This window comes from Ochlerotatus camptorhynchus, unplaced genomic scaffold, assembly GCF_037179485.1.
Source record: "Ochlerotatus camptorhynchus isolate MF236.1 unplaced genomic scaffold, CSIRO-AGI_Acam_v1.1 ptg000010l, whole genome shotgun sequence".
Classification (NCBI taxonomy): Eukaryota; Metazoa; Arthropoda; class Insecta; order Diptera; family Culicidae; genus Ochlerotatus; species Ochlerotatus camptorhynchus.
Genome location: NW_027040502.1, coordinates 1,465,244 through 1,482,529, shown reverse-complemented (window position 1 = coordinate 1,482,529; position 17,286 = coordinate 1,465,244). Strand labels below are relative to the sequence as shown.

Here is a 17,286-nt window from a genome sequence, read left to right as displayed (position 1 = left end):
AGTTTCGTATTGATTGTTGGTTTTGCCTCTCAAAAAATAATGTTTTATGAGAGAACGAAAATCGTTTTTGTCCATACTCAACATGATGCCAAACACGTCAACAACAATCATCTGTCAAAACAAAACTAAAGACAGTATCGCACTGAAATTTGGCATGTCTGCCTAAATATGAACGGACTACAAGGAACTAAAGAGCCTGAATTTATATATGAATTTATATATAAATTCAGGCTCTTTACAAGGAGCCATAACCTTTTTTGCAGTAGCAGCATAGAGGTAACTCTAAGACCAGAAGGTCTCGAAGAAAAGAGCTCAACTTTTTGGCTCAGCTCTGGTACTTTCATCGGTCCCAAGCTAATCGATGCATAGGAAAATCCACTAACCCCTCATTTTATCTGTCAAACTTTCATAGCGAATCAAAACAAACATAGTGTAGTACTGGAATTTATACTAGAATGGGCTACGTTAGTCAATTTGCTTGGGACCAATAGGCTAGTCAAGTAGTGAGCCAATTTAAAATCGTTAGTTTCGTATTGATTGTTGGTAGCAGCGCATTCTGGTGGTCAAGGAGGTTACTTTTCACGCTGCCTAGTAGAATAGGTTCCAGAGCTACAGTGTATCTCAAAATTGATCGGCAAATTGAGGACAATTTTTGGAAACATGGTGAATAGATATATTTTTTTAAATCGTGTCTGGTGGTTGAACAGATGTTTATTGATTTATTGGTATTGGTCTTTATTGGAAGAGCATGTATGAAGTTAGATTTATTTTAGTAGAACGCTCAATTTTCAACTTTTTAGTAAAATTAGTGACATATGAATGATCCTTACTACGACTAAAAATGAGCGAAATTTCAAGAAGTTATGATCATTTTATTTCAAGAAAATAAAGTTTTCAAGGAAAAGGCCTTTTCCTTAAATTGCTTTGACTTCTCAAGTAAAATCAACCAAATATCCCTAATACTGAGACAGTAATTGATAAATGTATGCTTAGTCAGGTGCCAAAAATTCAGCGACGTTTTAACTTGTGCTTTTAGAGCCGTTTTTCTAAAATATAAAAACAGCTGTACGATCAATTTTGAGATACACTGTACTTAGGAAGCTCCTTGGATGTTTTTCCAACTTTCAATAGAACTTTCTTTAAACTTCCTCAAGAAGAGCTTGTTTCTTCTTTCTCTGGAACTTCCTTCAGCTTCTTTCAAGAGCTGGTTTTCCTAAAAATTATGCTGGAAGTAAATTTTCCGTTCTTAAAGGTTGAACATAAAACAAAAATCCGGACACAGTAAAAGCGCAATTTTTGAGTAATTGTTTTTTTTTTCAAAATTTCACTGAAGTGTAAAAGTATTTAGAATCACAGTAGGCATTGGTTGTCAGGATAAGTTCATTTGTTTACATCATGGCTTCACCGGAGCAAGCACGCCGCGATTCGCACGCTCGAAACGAAAATCCCGGTCTATTCGCTTCTGACAGTTTTCGATCAAATTACTGGGCCGGAATTTTATACCTCGGTTGACCCGGAAAAATTTAAAATCGAAAAGAAGTCGAAATTTATCAAAAAAAAGTTCCTTATCTGGCAAGCAATCTGCAGTTGTGGGCTGAAAAGCAAAACTTTCGTTACTTCTGGGAACATGAACCAGAAAATTTACCAAGATGAGAGCCTACGGAAGAAACTACTACCTTTTCTGAAGCAGCATGAGCTGCAAGCTGCCACCCAGAGCTGCCAGGTGGTTTTATAAAAAATCTGTATCCACTCTATTAAAAAATCTGTATTTTCTGTATTGACGATTTTTTTCTTAATTAATCATGTTTTGTTGTTTTACAAATACAGTGCATACAAAATAACCATAAAAAGTGCTGAACCACCTATTCGGGCTATCGTACTAACCATACGGGATATAATTGCGCCATTTGTGATATCGTCCGTACTTATTTATAAGAGTGATATGAAGCCGTTTGAAAATGTATGGAGATTTTAGTTTCTATTCATTATCTTCCTGATAAGCAGTTTTAAATGCAAAAAAGTGCACGAGTTCATTACTATTTGATATTTTTAATATAGATGAATACAATTAATTACATCATTCGTGTAGTAGTTACACCAAAAAGTCGAGAGATGTCGCCCCGCCAGTGCTGGTAAAATCATTTTTGCAGTATGGAGAATATCAGAAAATCCGCAATTTCTTACGAAATACATTTTCAATGCAAGTAAAATGTTTACGAGTACTTGTATTTGTACCATTTTAATGTGCTCGGGCACTTTTCTTGTATTTAACATACATGCTTATATTGGAAATATTCAATTTATACTGTAAATCCCCATACAATCAAAAAAGTTATTTTGTTTTTATAAATTTTGAATTTTTTTTCTCAAGCATTTTATAAAAATCTGTATAAATCTGTATTGTAATTTAAAAATCTGTGATAAATCTGTACTCTGTATCGGGTCTGTATTAAGATTAAAAAATCTGTATAATACAGATAAATCTGTATAAATGGCAGCGCTGCTGCCACCGCTCAAATTCCACCAAACAGTGGTACAGCGAAAATGGCGTCACAGTGGTTCCCAAGGAGATGAATCCGGGCAATACTCCAATAGAATGGAGCTAAGGCCAATTGAGGAATACTGGTCGTGAACCATATATTGAAGAAAAAGGATGGAACTGCAATTGACCTGAAGGATTTCACTGAAATTTGGCAGCCAAACAAGTGGGAACAGGGCTCGTACAAAAGATGATGGACCGTGTATGAAGAAAAGTTCCAGCAATGGCTTATGGGAAGAAGGGAGACTAAAACGATGGTCTTACAATAAGCTGAATACCTACTATAGATAATAAAACGCATTTTTAAGCCCCAACAAGATTTTCGTGTCCTTGGGAGCATCTTGTCCGTGGCAACAGTATGAAATGTGCTTTACAGATAAATTAAAGGCATGGCTGTGCTTATGGCAATCATCTGTATTAACGCGATTTTGTTCGCCACAATTTTTGATCATGTGATCTCGAACTGCAACCATATTCAATGCAACTGGTTTAAAAAATCATAAACAAATCATAGAAAAATATGGAAGGCATGACATTGAAAAAAATAAATGAAAATCGTGTAAAAATAGAATTGATTGTAATTCAAATATTCCATTCACCTACTCAACGCTCAGTATCTCAAGTTTTGTCCTGAAATGCATTTATTAGGTTCTACGTGCTGACAAGACTTACTATAAACTATCAAATCTGTCCAATATCATCAGCCTCTTCGAGTTTAGCAATCGTAACACTATGACACTCAATCTAAAATGTAGATATCGGCTATTTAATGGTAGGTACTCACCTCTCGTCCAATACCCGTTTGAATTAAGGAAACAATTTCAGTGACGCAAAATGCAACATAAAAAAATCACGACACCAGAAAAAAAATCTGTCAAACCGACTCAAACCGGATGTATTTATTTCTAATCAGTATTATTAAGTTTCTTACCGATAAGACGTGTATAATCTCTTCTACATATTATATCTCGATATTAAGACAAAGGCATCTAGGTCCTTAATAAAAAAAAAGCTAAAACACACATACAAACTCCCCGAAGCTTACGGTTGAATATGATCCAAAATCCATCCAAGGTACGTTCCCACGTTGGTGTAGACATTCGGATAGTCCAGGTGGCATTTCTTCGGTCCGAAGGTAAGCAACCCGTGCAGCACGTACCGTGGGCTTCCGTTTACCGTTTGAACGGCTTGCAATGGCGCTGCGGCCACATCAAACACACAGTTCGCGGCACCGCCGCTGGTCGGGTCCCGTTCAATACATATCTGCCTGAATGTCTTCTCCAGTGGAATGCGCTGCTCGCTGTACTTGCGCTGACAGGTCACCGATTCGACAACCTTAACCTCGGTTCGCTGCATTTGGGGTTGACTTTTGCTATTCTTCCAGCCGCTACGGATGAAGGTGGGGGGTTTGAAGCTGCGAAGTTCCTTCGACAACGGCAGACAGATGTGTTTGATGTTGTCCCGGGAGATATCCGCCTTGGAGTATACGCGTATCAGGGCAATAGCGTTGGCGAAACGTGGCTTGTTGTACTGTTGGTGGACGGTGATGGTTTCGATACTGAGGGTTTGGGTGGGTGGTGCACAGACACTGGAACCACCGATTTGACCACAGTCCTGACTGTTGGAAGTGTCGTAGTCACCCAGCCGAATCGAGGTCGGCCTGAGCTTGCCCGTATTGTAGACGCACTCGGCTGCCGTCACGAGATACTGTTCGCTAATGAGCATCGCATGGCAAAGGGTTTGCTTCTCACGGACTCCCTCCTGACTGTACTCGATCAGTCCAATCCAAGGATACGTGAGTAATACGGGTTTATCCGACTCTTCGGCGGACGGGAAGTTGTTTGCCCCGCAAATGTCCTGACTCAACAGGTGCAACTTAGGATGGACATCGGATTGTGCTGGAGCTTCAACGAAGGTTCCATTTAGCTGTTGAGCGATCCAGTTCACATACCGTGCAACGTCCATGAACACTACGTATTCGTATGGGTCGCATCTATTATTGTTACTGGCCTGGGACGGTGAAAACGACACAATACCCCGGACGTACCAGCGACCGCCGATCTCGAAGAACATTCCACCTCCACTGTCACCATTGCAAGCATTCTTTCCGTCCCTCCTGCCAGCGCAGTACATATCGGCGGTCAATGCCAACCCAAACGTGCCTCGGTTGCTGTCGATGCAAACCTGATTGTCGACCACCGGAAGGTCCGCTTCGTTCAGCGTTTCCGAAGATGCCGCCGTTCCGGTCGCCCCGAACCCAACGATCGTACCCTGCCGATCCCGAATCAACAGCCGGTCATCGCCTTGATCCCACAGGCAAACCGGTTGGACAAAATCCGTAAATTCGATGTTCGTCGCCAGCACGATCAGGGCAACGTCGTGCTGGAGGTTACCGATCCGGAACCGTTTGTGCACCAGAATGCGGCTCGCTTCGTGTTCCTGGGCGCGGTCGTCTGCCACCATGAGCCGCTGACGGCCGACCTGTACGATCAGCTTCTCCGGATCGATGATGCCGGTGGTGAGTCGGACACAGTGGCCGGCTGGAAGAAGAGGATGGGAAGATAATTGGTGAGTTATGCTGATTCAGATTCAGGCCTACTGTCTTAGCTGTCTCATAACGAATATACGTTGTATCCGGGGGATCATGAACTCGTCTAATTTTGTACTGCAAATGCTATGTTAAACTAAGTAGACGAAGTGTACGGGGCCCGCGGGTACAACCTATATTCTTTATAAGTCAGGTAACACAGAAGTTTAAAAAGTAATGGATTTTATGTTTCTCGAATTTCAGGCTGTTTAGGATCGAAAGGAATGGAGACGAGAAGACGCCTGGAAACACGTCGCCGGGAGTTCACGATTGCATGATCATCTGAAGACCGGAAAGCTCGGGTGACGATTTCACAGCTGGCCGCGAAGCATCAACATCCGTTGACCGAAGTATGACTGATCTGGAGTGGAGGGATATTTGATGGTTTTCATCATACTTTTACATTGCGGAAGACAATCAGCGACACGATAGGCTTATCTTCGAGTTAACGTATTTTTGAGTCGATCAGATGACCTGGTTCGAGGATGTTGTTTCTGGAGTGGGATTAAACGTCCGCCCGTTCTGGTTATGATTTTGTCGGGGAGCATTTAACCGGCAACTGGAGGAAATGTCGTCCAACATCAATCAGGTTACACCTTCGTTTCTGGACACGTTCAAATGAGAATGCAGCTTAATGTTTGCCAGAAACTATAAGAAATTTTGAATGAAAACACAATCACAAAAGTCAGGGTTCAGGGTTGCCAAACTCATGGGATATTGATTAAACCTTGATTGGTACACTTCGGCCTACTTCGGCACGTTCGGTACAGCGCTTCGCACAGCTTTCGGCACAGCTTAAACTTGCACCACAGATTAGGGTGTGCAGAGTTGAATACTCCTTGGCTACTTATCAATTTTATGTAGATGAACGCGTCATTGGGACGGTACTAATGGATATTTTTGGTCGCTATTGAAAATTTAGTCGATTGCTGAATTTATGTATGGGCCCAAATTAGGGGCATTTAGGCCGACATTACATCCATTTCCCCTACATTCGCAAATTCGACGGAGATACATAATATCGTCAATTGAAAAGGACGATACTTCAGCCCAATCAGCCCTACTGTGTTACCTGACTTATAACGAATATACGCTGTATACGAGTACCCCGAATACAACGTATGACTCGTCTAATTTTGCATAGCATTTGCAATGTAAAATAAGACGAACTATACGTTCTATTCGGGGTACTCGTTTACAACGTATACTGCCGTTCTACGCATATCAGTCCCATGTTTCAAAAGTTGCTTCTGAGAAAATCGCGAATAATGTTTCGAATCATTTCTGCTCATTGGAAGAAATATACGTTAAAATAAGTTACCGCATTGTTCACATTTCAACAGAATCAATATGTTTTAGTGAAAACTACAGAAATTACCTTCAATGAAATCAGTTAAGCCTATTTTTATACGAATAATATTAAATGGGACTGTTATGCCTAGAAATTTGCAATGAAGTAGGAAATTCTACGCATGTTAGTCCCACTAAGAACTGTTACTTTCAGTGTTGCTTTGATGGCCACGTTGCGTTTGACGTCTTTACTCTTGTGCTTGCATGACCGTGCTTGCATTCTCCGAGAAGTTTTCGAAGATCCTGGATAGTTTGTATAGCTTTCCATCATTCAATTATACCAACAATAAATTTGTTGGCATTGCTACTTCTATGAAACCATTAAAGTTAAGAGCATTTCAAGAAACTAACGATGAATGTACTATTTAGAACATAAACTTCTTAACATCTTGTTCTACTCCTTAGCAAGATGAACGTAGGACTAAAGGAGATTGTGCTTAATCATTTTGAGTCCGACCATAGATTTATGGCGGCTGACATGCTGTGGACAAAAGATCATTACGTTACACGATCGTTGACCGTGGGCTTTGATGATTTCAAGAAATACTTTGGAAGAGTTGACATGCACATGCAAATTTCTGCCGTACGGAGTTGACCTTTATACTACGTATTATCATATTATAAAAGCGGCTTTTCATGAAACACATAGACACTACACGGTAAGAAAAAAGTACCCAACGGCCAGTTCACTTTTACCTACTTTTGACTAGTTTGTCTCCTTTTCTCCTTCTAATGTTGTCAAAAACGGAGGAGCAAAACCACCCAACAGGGGTAGTAAAGTGTGGGAACCCAACGTTGAGTATAATCATATTTACCTACTGTTGGGTACAACTAACTTACTCTTGGTTAAAAAGCCAGTGGAAAATTCCATACGAACTGCACACAAGGAAATGAAAATTACTTTGACCCGCTTTACCTACTTTTGGGTTCCTGCACTATAGTGCCGAGATGAGTGAAAAGAACTTAATTTTGGGTACTTTTTTCTAACCGTGTAGGAGAGTGTGGGGGTGGCGAGTGTCTACGTAAGTGTCTAATAATGCATTGTTTGAAATTAGATGATGGTGTTTTAATATGAAATCCCGTTTTTCTTAATATTTACCAACATAAAATACAACTTTCACTTCCTAAAATGGTTCATACCGTTTCTTTTGATTATATAAATCCTGTTTCAATAACTTGTGTACACAAATCGATTCGTTAATGATAGATTCAGTCAAGAAAATCTTTGTGGGACAGTTTTACGTAGAATTACAACATGGGACAATTAGACTTGATGTTGTTTTTATACAAACCCAGAACTAATTATATGGTTATCTATTTTCATTCCAAAGTTTACCTAAAAAAGTACTGTTTTATGAACAAAAATGAAAAACATCCAAAAGTAACATGGGACAGATATGCGTAGAACGGCAGTATACTCGTTATAAGTCAGGTAACACAGTAGCAGCTTTTGTTTAGGCCGCCCATGCAGCTTCTACGGTAACTTTCCCCTACTCGACAGTACTGCTTGTTAACGATGACACTGCCTTCGGTTCGAGGGTGATGACTCTATCTACGATGCAGAAAAGAAGAAAGATTTATGTCGATTTTGAAGATTTCCTGCAAAAAGATGAAGCACGATGCAAGTAGATGCGAGAAATGAAAGATGATTTTTCGAAGATTGATTCGCTAGTGTGAGATTTTTTGAGCATTTAGAATTGGGTTTAAAAAATATATACCGATTTTTATACATAATCTGATAGAGCTTCGTTTTCTGAGCACAACGATATTTTTATCGATCCCGTAGACATTCATCTCGATTTTTTAATCAAGATTTAAATTTTTGATCGTTGACAGCTTCCACAAGGAGCTGGCGCCGGTGGTGTAGTGGTAAGCGTGACTGCTTTCTAACACCCCGATGGGCCTGGGTTCAATCCTAGCCGAGGTCGGTGGGATTTTTCTGAGGCATAAAAATCTCTGGTCACGTCTTCCTTCGGAAAGGAAGTAAAGCCGTTGGTCCCGGCCCATGTGTGTTGAATCGGTGCGATATCCTACGCAGGTGTGGAAGCTGCCTTCCTGCACATTCGATTGCCGTCAATGGATGGCAATCGATGTCCGTCGGTGATTGGCACTAGATTGCGGAACATAGACCGACGTTAAATAAAGGAAAGCTTCCACAAGGGGCGCTAAGATTGTGATTTTTGCTGATGTAATCGTACTCATTTAAAATAGCAGGCTTGATGGAGCCTCACTCGCGAGTTTGAAATGAGCCGAGCGTAGCATTTTTCTGAGGAGTAGAATTCCTACTGCCAAATCATTTCACTGAGCTTCAAAGCTTGTGAGCGAAGGGGGATAAAATTAGAGTGAGATTTGCTGCCATTCATGTTCATGGTTTCTATCACACGCTCTCACTCTCACTCTGGGTGAACTCTAAGCTTCTTGCGTCGAACAAAAAAGTCATCCGGAGTCTCGAAAAGCGCCCCTCACGTCAAATCATCTTCTCGATGAAGTTCACTCTCCCTCTCTCTCGAGGAATTTTTGTTTACTTCTTCCATATTCCTGCCGCCACTCACTCGAGGTGAGGGCTGGTCAAACTCGCAGGATATGAGTGTTTTAAAACCTCCAGTGAGTTTGAGGAGTTTCAGCAAGCCTGTAAAATAGTTCCAGTGTACCAAAATTGATGAAATTTTGGAATTCGGTTCTATTTTTAATGCAGATACTGAATATGTATTTACCTCAATACCCCTAAATACCCCTAAACAACCCAATAAGGTGATCCAAGAGATGTTTCGCAGTGGAACTGACAGCTAGAAATCAAGAGTGTGTGAGTGATCTGGTGTTAATGGTGCTGAATGTAAACATAAACAAAGCAGAAATTCATATGAGATTGAACTGTCAGTTCTACCATAGAGGTAACTCTAAGACTAGAAGGTCCCGAAATAACGTGCTCAACTTTTTGGCTCAGCTCTGGTACTCTCTTCGGTCCCAAGCTAATCGATTCACCCCTCGAAACATAGGAAAAACCAATAACTTTCATAGCGAATCAAAACAAACATTGCGTAGTACTAGAATTTCGACTAGAATGGGGTACGTTAATCGTTTGCTTGGGACCAATAGGCTAGTCAAGTAGTGAGCCAATTAAAAATCGCTACTTTCGTATTGATTGTTGGTCCTACTGCGATCTGTCAAAAGTTCTTGGTAAACAAAAAAGTCAGCTGATCGCAACTGTCTCGTGGACAGCCTTATTGAGATTTAGATGTGTCGCCCCCCTCGCTTCGGTTTGCGATCAAACGACTGTCACAAGTTTGCTCACAAAAGCTAATAGGTCCTTTTCATTTGTTGGTCAATAATTGTCTCATGCTTTCTTTTGCAATACAACTAATACTAAGGCCGTTCGCAATGCTGAGTTTCAAAATTGTTTTAAACTCCTCGACAATTCTATAATTTGAAACTGTCAAAAATAAAACTGCAACACGATCAGCGCAACGCACAGTTCTAAAAGATGTTTGTAATCATCAAGTTCCACACGGATAGAAATCTCCTTATACCTTTTGGCAAATTTCCATTGCTGATTATTCATAAAATGTATAAGTCAACTAATAAGCAGACGCCTTGCAAAAAGTTAATAAAGATCATGTGTCAAATGAAATGTATAAGCGGTCACACATACCTTTTATGCATTCTAATAGGACCTATGTGGTTTGTCTTATGGAATGTATAAGGCTGATGCTTTGGCAAAAATGTATAAGTGAAACACATGAATTAAATAATTGATTTTCGTTTCGTGCATAAACTTTACTGTTTTCTATGAAGTTCATAGAGTTGTTTGTGAAACTCTTCGAAACATCTTTAAATACATACAAAGAAATTAGAAACAGAGTTCCATTCGTGTTTCAAACTCGCTCAGAAATAAAACAGAATAGTCGAGCAGTTGCAAATCTGGTGCAAAATAGTGCTCGAATAATGAAACTGCAACTCAGCATTGCGAGAGGTGCGTTTCTGTTCTAGTTCCAAATTAAAACAATCCTTATAAAATACAACAGCATTGCGAACGGCCTAACACCACAAACGAAGTGACAGACGGAGCGGCTCGAAAACTTTGGTGACTAACCTTCTATTGCAATTTTTCAGTGTACCACATGGCAACACCACTACTACTGGATTGTACCACATGGCAACACTACTATTGGATTGAACTAGCATTTTCACCAAATGTACTAGAATATTTTGGTTCTATCTCTTTCACTCTACTCAAAACTGAAATGCATAAAAAAATGACAAAATGATACGCACTCTTTGCACACTGTCAAAGAATCATTGTACACAAAATCAACTTTGTTCAAATCAAAACAAAAAAAACTAACCCATCTGGTGGATGATGGCACAAGCTTCCAAGAAAATTCTATTATAGTACGTTCAGACTACAGAGTTATAACATGTTATAGCGCTATCTTGATGGTGATTTCTGTGTTGCAATTATTTGACAACCGTTATAACATGTTATAACTCTCCAGTCTTTACAGTGAACCACATTATTTAAATGGATTTCTTCGCCAGTAAGTCGTCTGTCACTTCGTTTGTGCTAACACCGAAGTATGTGATACTAATCCAAACAAACTAAACCAACTGCTCACTCCCCTACCTGATAATGTTGATAGTTTCAGAGAATGAACTTTTATTCGTGAAAAACCGGTGATTGAAGTCAATGTTTACAAAAACAATTACGTCCAAATCTCAAATCAGTCCGAACATAAGGGTTCTGAAGCATCTATGTTCGCTGTGGTTTATTTTGAGGCTCAAGGGAATGAATGTGTTGTATAAAATATTATATAAAATACAACAGCCTTGGCACTGTTGTTGGACCATTCCGCATTTAATCGACTCCATACCAGACGATCTACTTGAGGGGAAGGTTGAAAGGCTACCCCAAATAGAGGTTGTAAATGTCATGAACATGTTATAAGGAAGAACGTCATGATATAAGTTTTCTCCACACAATGTATGATGACACCTTTTCAGTAAAAATGTAATTTATCCACGAGGCAATTGCATTGATTTCGGGTTGTTCCATTGAACATTTCTGTCAACGCATCAAGTGGGTTGATATGCAAAGATTCAAGAAACACACACACCCACACATTTTCTCTGCTTTGAAAGTTTATACATATTTCTTTATCGTGAGAATTGATTCAATTATTTAAAATATTTGCAGGATTAGATAAGTTTTTATAAATAATAGTCATATGTAGGGTAAGGTGGGGTAAAACACGTCCCGGGATAATATGACCAACATGATTTTTGTTTGTACTATTCAAAGACTAATTGATGATAGTGCTGCAGCTCTTCTAGTGATTCTGGGTGAAAACCCATTACATTTGTTTTGAAAACCACGTAAATATGAGCTGTTGGTCATGGCGCGTATTATTCCACCTTACCCTATAATAATGTAATTATTTCTTTAATAATTCTGATCGAAAAAATAAAGGGGATAAAAATTTCTCGATTTCGTCAGCCTAACATTTGAGAAGGGACTGACACTGTATTCTGACGTTGGATGCAAATTTTTCTTCCTGAATGTGTGGTGTAACTCGCTTATAATCATTCCACTCACCGGTCAAAATGGTATTCTTGTCCAGTATACTGCCACCGCACTTGTACTCTGGTGTTCCCGTTCCTACCCGGTGGAAGATCGCCGTGTGCCACGGCCAGTTGCCGATGGTTGCCGGCCGTCCCTCTACGATCAGGTTGACCGTTTTCTGATGTCGCTTTCCGCAGTTCTTGGGTAGATCCAGCTGGATCGTACCACTGAAGATGGCCAGTAGTACAAACCAAAACAGCGCTGCTGCCACCGTAGCCTTTTGGGTCATCTTGTTCTTTGATAAGAATATTAACTAACTACACTACGCAATACACTTGCTCTCTGCAATGGGCAAAAATCGAACTGATCTACGCGAAGGTCTCCGATGGACTGTTGTTAACAGTGTTTACCGAGAGTGAGAACCGGTCTAATCGGTAGGTATGGAGAATGAAACTTGTTGCATTTGCTTTGTTTACGTTGGGGACTTCCCCTCGTTGGTTGTTTTTCGACCCTGTTTGTTATCATAACGGCAGGTACCGGTTCGCGGTTTGAGACTGCCACGATCAGAAGGGATCGCGTTGTTTTACGATCGGCTCTTGAACTTGAAACCTGCAATGGAGAGAGATTTTTCCTCTCTCGTTCAAGCGATGCGACAATGAGTCCCTCCCCCTAAGGGGCCGAGAGTAACGGCTTTACTTCCCTTCCGAAGGAATACGTTACCAGAGATTTTTTAACATCAGAAAAATTCTAACGACATCGGCTGGGATTGATAGATACACTGGGGTGAGAAAGCAGGTTGGATAATAAAGTTGATTTATTGATTGCTGCTGCATGTTTAACTAATACCTACCTAGTACAATAGATTTCACAATATTCGATAAGAAGAAAAAAATGATGTTTTGTTAACCGCAGCGAGTATTCGGCTTCCCTTACGATTCGAAGCCACTGCAACCAAATTGGACACAACAAGCGCCAAATGAAGGATATCATGGTCTCACAGAATGCTATTGAATATTTCATGGCCAGCTGGTTCCAGAGTTATCATTCAGATTCGGTTAGTATGTATCTCGAGATCTTGTGATCTGAAATATGCAAAACTTATCATGTGACTTCTTATACACAACATCACGCTCGTTCCGAGTTTGTTTATAATTTGCACCAAAACCACACTTTTCCCCCCGCGATCTCCTCGCCCATATAGTTTCGAAGCTGTATAACCATGTTTATACCCACCATGGTTCAACGGTGATAAATATTTCTAAGTTCCGATGCTTCCCATTATCCAACGATGGTTTATTCTGGATCACCATCCTTCAATCGGAATATTCTATCGGACACAACAATGTTAAGGCCGGCGCACAATAGATACGTTTTCGGGTTTTTTGACAGATAATGCATGGGCTAACTGTCAAAAAACCTGAAAACGTATCTATTGTGCGCCGGCCTTTAGTGCGGAGCGCGACCCTGTATTGATGAGCCCCGGAAAATATTGATGGAAATATTGACGAAATCGTGTGGGGTGCATTTATGACAAAATTCTAGAGACAAAAGGTCGGAATAAAAAAAAATGATAATTGATAATTGTAAGAATACGTGGCTTTCCTAAAAGGTATTGTCGGTCCAGTTGGACACCGGAAAACCCCACACGCTACATTCGATTTTACTCTCGTCCAGTACGTTAAACATAACGTCGAACATAGTGCGCGTTATAGTGCATCATTGTGGGAATGCAGCGCACTATATCCGACACTATTTTTAACGTACACAGCAAGAGTAAAATCAATTGTTGCGTGTGGGGTTTTCCGGATTTCAACTGTTCCGAAAATAAAGCTCGTTTTTCAAGATAGTTGCGAGAGGCCAAGTTTTTTAGGCCTATCAAATTCAGCGTATATTTCAAACATTTATGAATAAAGACTGGAATGCGCAAAAATTGGTCGACCAAAAAATCATTTCTTTCTGTCAAAATTCATATCACAAAAATCTTATTTTTCTTTTGGTAGTTCAATTCATATATTTAAAGGAAAAAAATGTTCGTTTATTCTTTTGGTTTTCCATATCCGAACTGACATGCCCTCCGCTTAACGCCTTCCATTAAATTTTGCACAATGATCTCATCGACCTTATTCGCCGCCAACGCCGGAATGCTGCTCGTTTTCCATGGATTTATTAGTTTTTTTTTAGATTCCGTTTGACCAAGGCCCAATACCGTTCGATAGGGCGGAGTTCTGGGCTGTTGGGAGGGTTGTGGTCTTTGGGTACCACAATCACGTTGTTCGCATCGTACCACTCGATTGCCTTTTTCCCATAGTGGCAGCTCGCCAAGTCCGGCCAGAACAGCACAGGTCTATTATGTTGCTTTAGGAATGGTAGCAGCCGCTTTTCCAGGCTCTCCTGGACGTAGATCTCTTGATTGATGGTTCCCGTAGTAATGAAAAAGCCGCTTTTAAACCACACGTGCATATGGCCTGCCAGACGAGATATTTTTTCGGGATCTTCAATAGTTTGATGGTTTTGAAAATTTAAGCCACCTTCCCTTTTCCTGATGCGGTATAAAACTCCTGTCCCGGAAGCTGCTTGAAATCCGCCTTCACATAAGTTTCGTCGTCCATGACGACACAGTCGAACTTTGTGAGCAGATTCGTATACAGCTTTCGGGACCACTGCTTTGCCGACGTGTTTTGTTTGTAATCTCGGTTCGCCACCTTCACCTTCTTAAACGTCGAAAATCCGGCTCGTTTCTTGGCCCGCTGCACAGTAGTATGGGAGACATTGAGCTTGCCAGCGACGTCCCGGATGGAGAGGTTAGGATTCCGCTTATATTTCACCGCCACCTTCTTCGTCGTCGCTGCCACGTCCGGATTACGATTGCCGCCGCTTCCAGGCTTCCTGGCGGTCGACAGACGCTCCCCGAATACTTTTAAAACGTTGGTCACGGTCGATTTGGCCACATCCAGCAATTTTTCGAACTTGACGTGTGAGAACGTCGAATTCTCTTGCTGCGCGAGCAAAATTTTGACACGCTGCTCCTCTTGCTTGGACGTCATTTTGAAAACTGAAGAGCACACGGTGAAAACTCATCATAGCAACCATTGTATATACACTCAACTTCCAAATGCAGCATTTCCGGTTTTTTTTTGCATTTATAAACAGAAATACACCGATTTGAAGTTGAACAATTGTTGCGTGTTCCAGACTTTATGTAGAAATTTCCATCACTTCGTTGAAATTTATGCCCGGAATTAAGTTGCTCGAGTGCTAATTCTTGACAATATAGCTAAATCACCAGGCATGGGTCTTCCCCCTATAGAGAATGTACAAACATATCCATAAAATCTAGATTCATCATTCAAGATTCTATAGGATTCAATTGGCTGGAAAACTTAGAAATACTTCCTGAACAACCGACAGTCTTGAAAGAACATTGAATTATTTAACAGTTTGAGATCCTCAGAGTCTTAGAAAAATATCCAGAGAACTTTACTAATATCTTCGTCCGTGTGGAGATCTTTTGAATATTTCCTGCTGTCTAGGAAGGATGTCTGAAAGAATATCCTGTAACGTATGCAACGTTTCCTGAATATCTACAAAACTACATCTACAAGTTTTGCTAAATTTGCTCAACTTCTACGAAACTCCCTGAATTTATTCCAAATTCCATATTTTTTCAATCTCTCTTAATTGTACGAAGATCCCTGAACATCTCTACACTTCTGGAAAGGCACCTATCATCTAGAAATATTCTTGAACATCTGTAAAGTTCCTTGAAATTTAGCAAAGTTCAAAAAAAAAATGTGCTTTATCTTTAAGATCTTCTGTCATCACCTTTGCATGGGTCCCATCTCATAGCTCGATTCCGAGCAATGAGAAGGCGAACTCACTTGCTAAGGTGGGCGCTATGGCAGCCAATATTTACGAGCGTCAAATCGCCGAAAAACCGACATGAATGACCATACAAATTACCACGAAATTTCTGCTCAAAGCACACTACCGACATCTGTCTCCGTGTTCGCGGAAAACGTTTATATAAGCCATGAACACGAGTGCAAAAAATATGAGTTGGTTCGTGTTTGATCTATTTATATTTATCAAGTTATTTTTTATCTAGATGAAAAGTTTCTATGGTTTTGACAGTGGTCAAATCGCCTACAATGAATTTTTCTTCATTTATCGTCAACAGTCGCTCGTCAGCTGGCAAAATAAATGGAGTGAAGGGAGTTTGGGACGGTGGCTATACTCGATCATCCCTAAGTTGTCGAAGAGTCCTTGGCTCAAGGGGTTGGAGGTGGGTCGAGACTTCATACGTGTGATGTCGAATCGCTATTCGTTAAACACTCACTTGTTCCGTGTTGGGCTGGAGGATAGCAATCTCTGTGAATGTGGACAAGGTTATCAAGACGCCGATCTCATTATTTGGTCTTGTGTTGAGAACAGTGGTGGCACGAGTCCTGGAGTTTAACATTTTTTCCATAACATTTGATACATTTTGCCATAACCATTGTGACGACACACAAAAACAAACTGGCAAGCGGCAAAAATGTCATGACATTTCTAAACTATTTTCTGCCAGCGACAGAAAATTTTCGCACAAAGAAGCAGACAAGACCGGCGGCGCGCGCGACATAAATTTATGTCGTGTAGAATTTTGCTGATTTCTGGCTAATTACTGCATTTATTTGATGTTTATTGCATGGAATTAAAAGATAAGAATGAATTAATCACTCATAAGCATTGATGTTAAAATTATGCGTAAATAAGGGAGTTGGTAATTTACTGTCACACGCAAGCCTGCAGCTAAAATTTCATTACAATAAACTGTTTGGAAAAATCAGGCTGCGAGATTTTATTTATTCTCTATCTCCGCTGTTCGCTTGGAATGTAGTTATACACGGTCGCCCATGTGCTGGCTGTTTTGTTTCGCTCTGGACGATGGTTTTTCAAAAAATGTACTGTTGCCACCTCTGGACTTGAGCATCGTGGAGTCAGATCTGAGCTGAGGTAGACAACCTAATGTTTCAGTTCGGGATATTTTGGCTCGACGCGATCTGGAGTTTATGAAACTCATATATGTTTACTTTGAGAAAATTAACCTTAGATTGTAATTTTGATTAACCTTGTGTTTAGTTTGTATTTTGTACGTTTGGGTTCTTTTTTTATTTTTGTTTTTAAGATGAATAGATATAAGTTTATGTTTTAGAATTAATTCAAGGGGGACGAAAGTAATCTGGTTCACATTTCATATAACGGATTTCTATA

General features: G+C 40.2%; 1 protein-coding gene across 1 annotated transcript; it reads right to left on the bottom strand.

Moving 5' to 3' along the window:
* Positions 1–3,415: 3,415 nt before the first annotated feature.
* LOC135699962 (prostasin-like) lies at positions 3,416–12,375 on the bottom strand. Its single transcript, XM_065220287.1, has 2 exons — positions 12,067–12,375; positions 3,416–5,079 (listed from the first exon to the last, which is right to left on the bottom strand). The coding sequence occupies exons 1-2, from the start codon at positions 12,320–12,322 to the stop codon at positions 3,581–3,583; spliced, it is 1,755 nt and encodes a 584-aa protein (XP_065076359.1). The 5' UTR covers positions 12,323–12,375; the 3' UTR covers positions 3,416–3,580.
* Between the last annotated feature and the right edge of the window lie 4,911 nt (positions 12,376–17,286).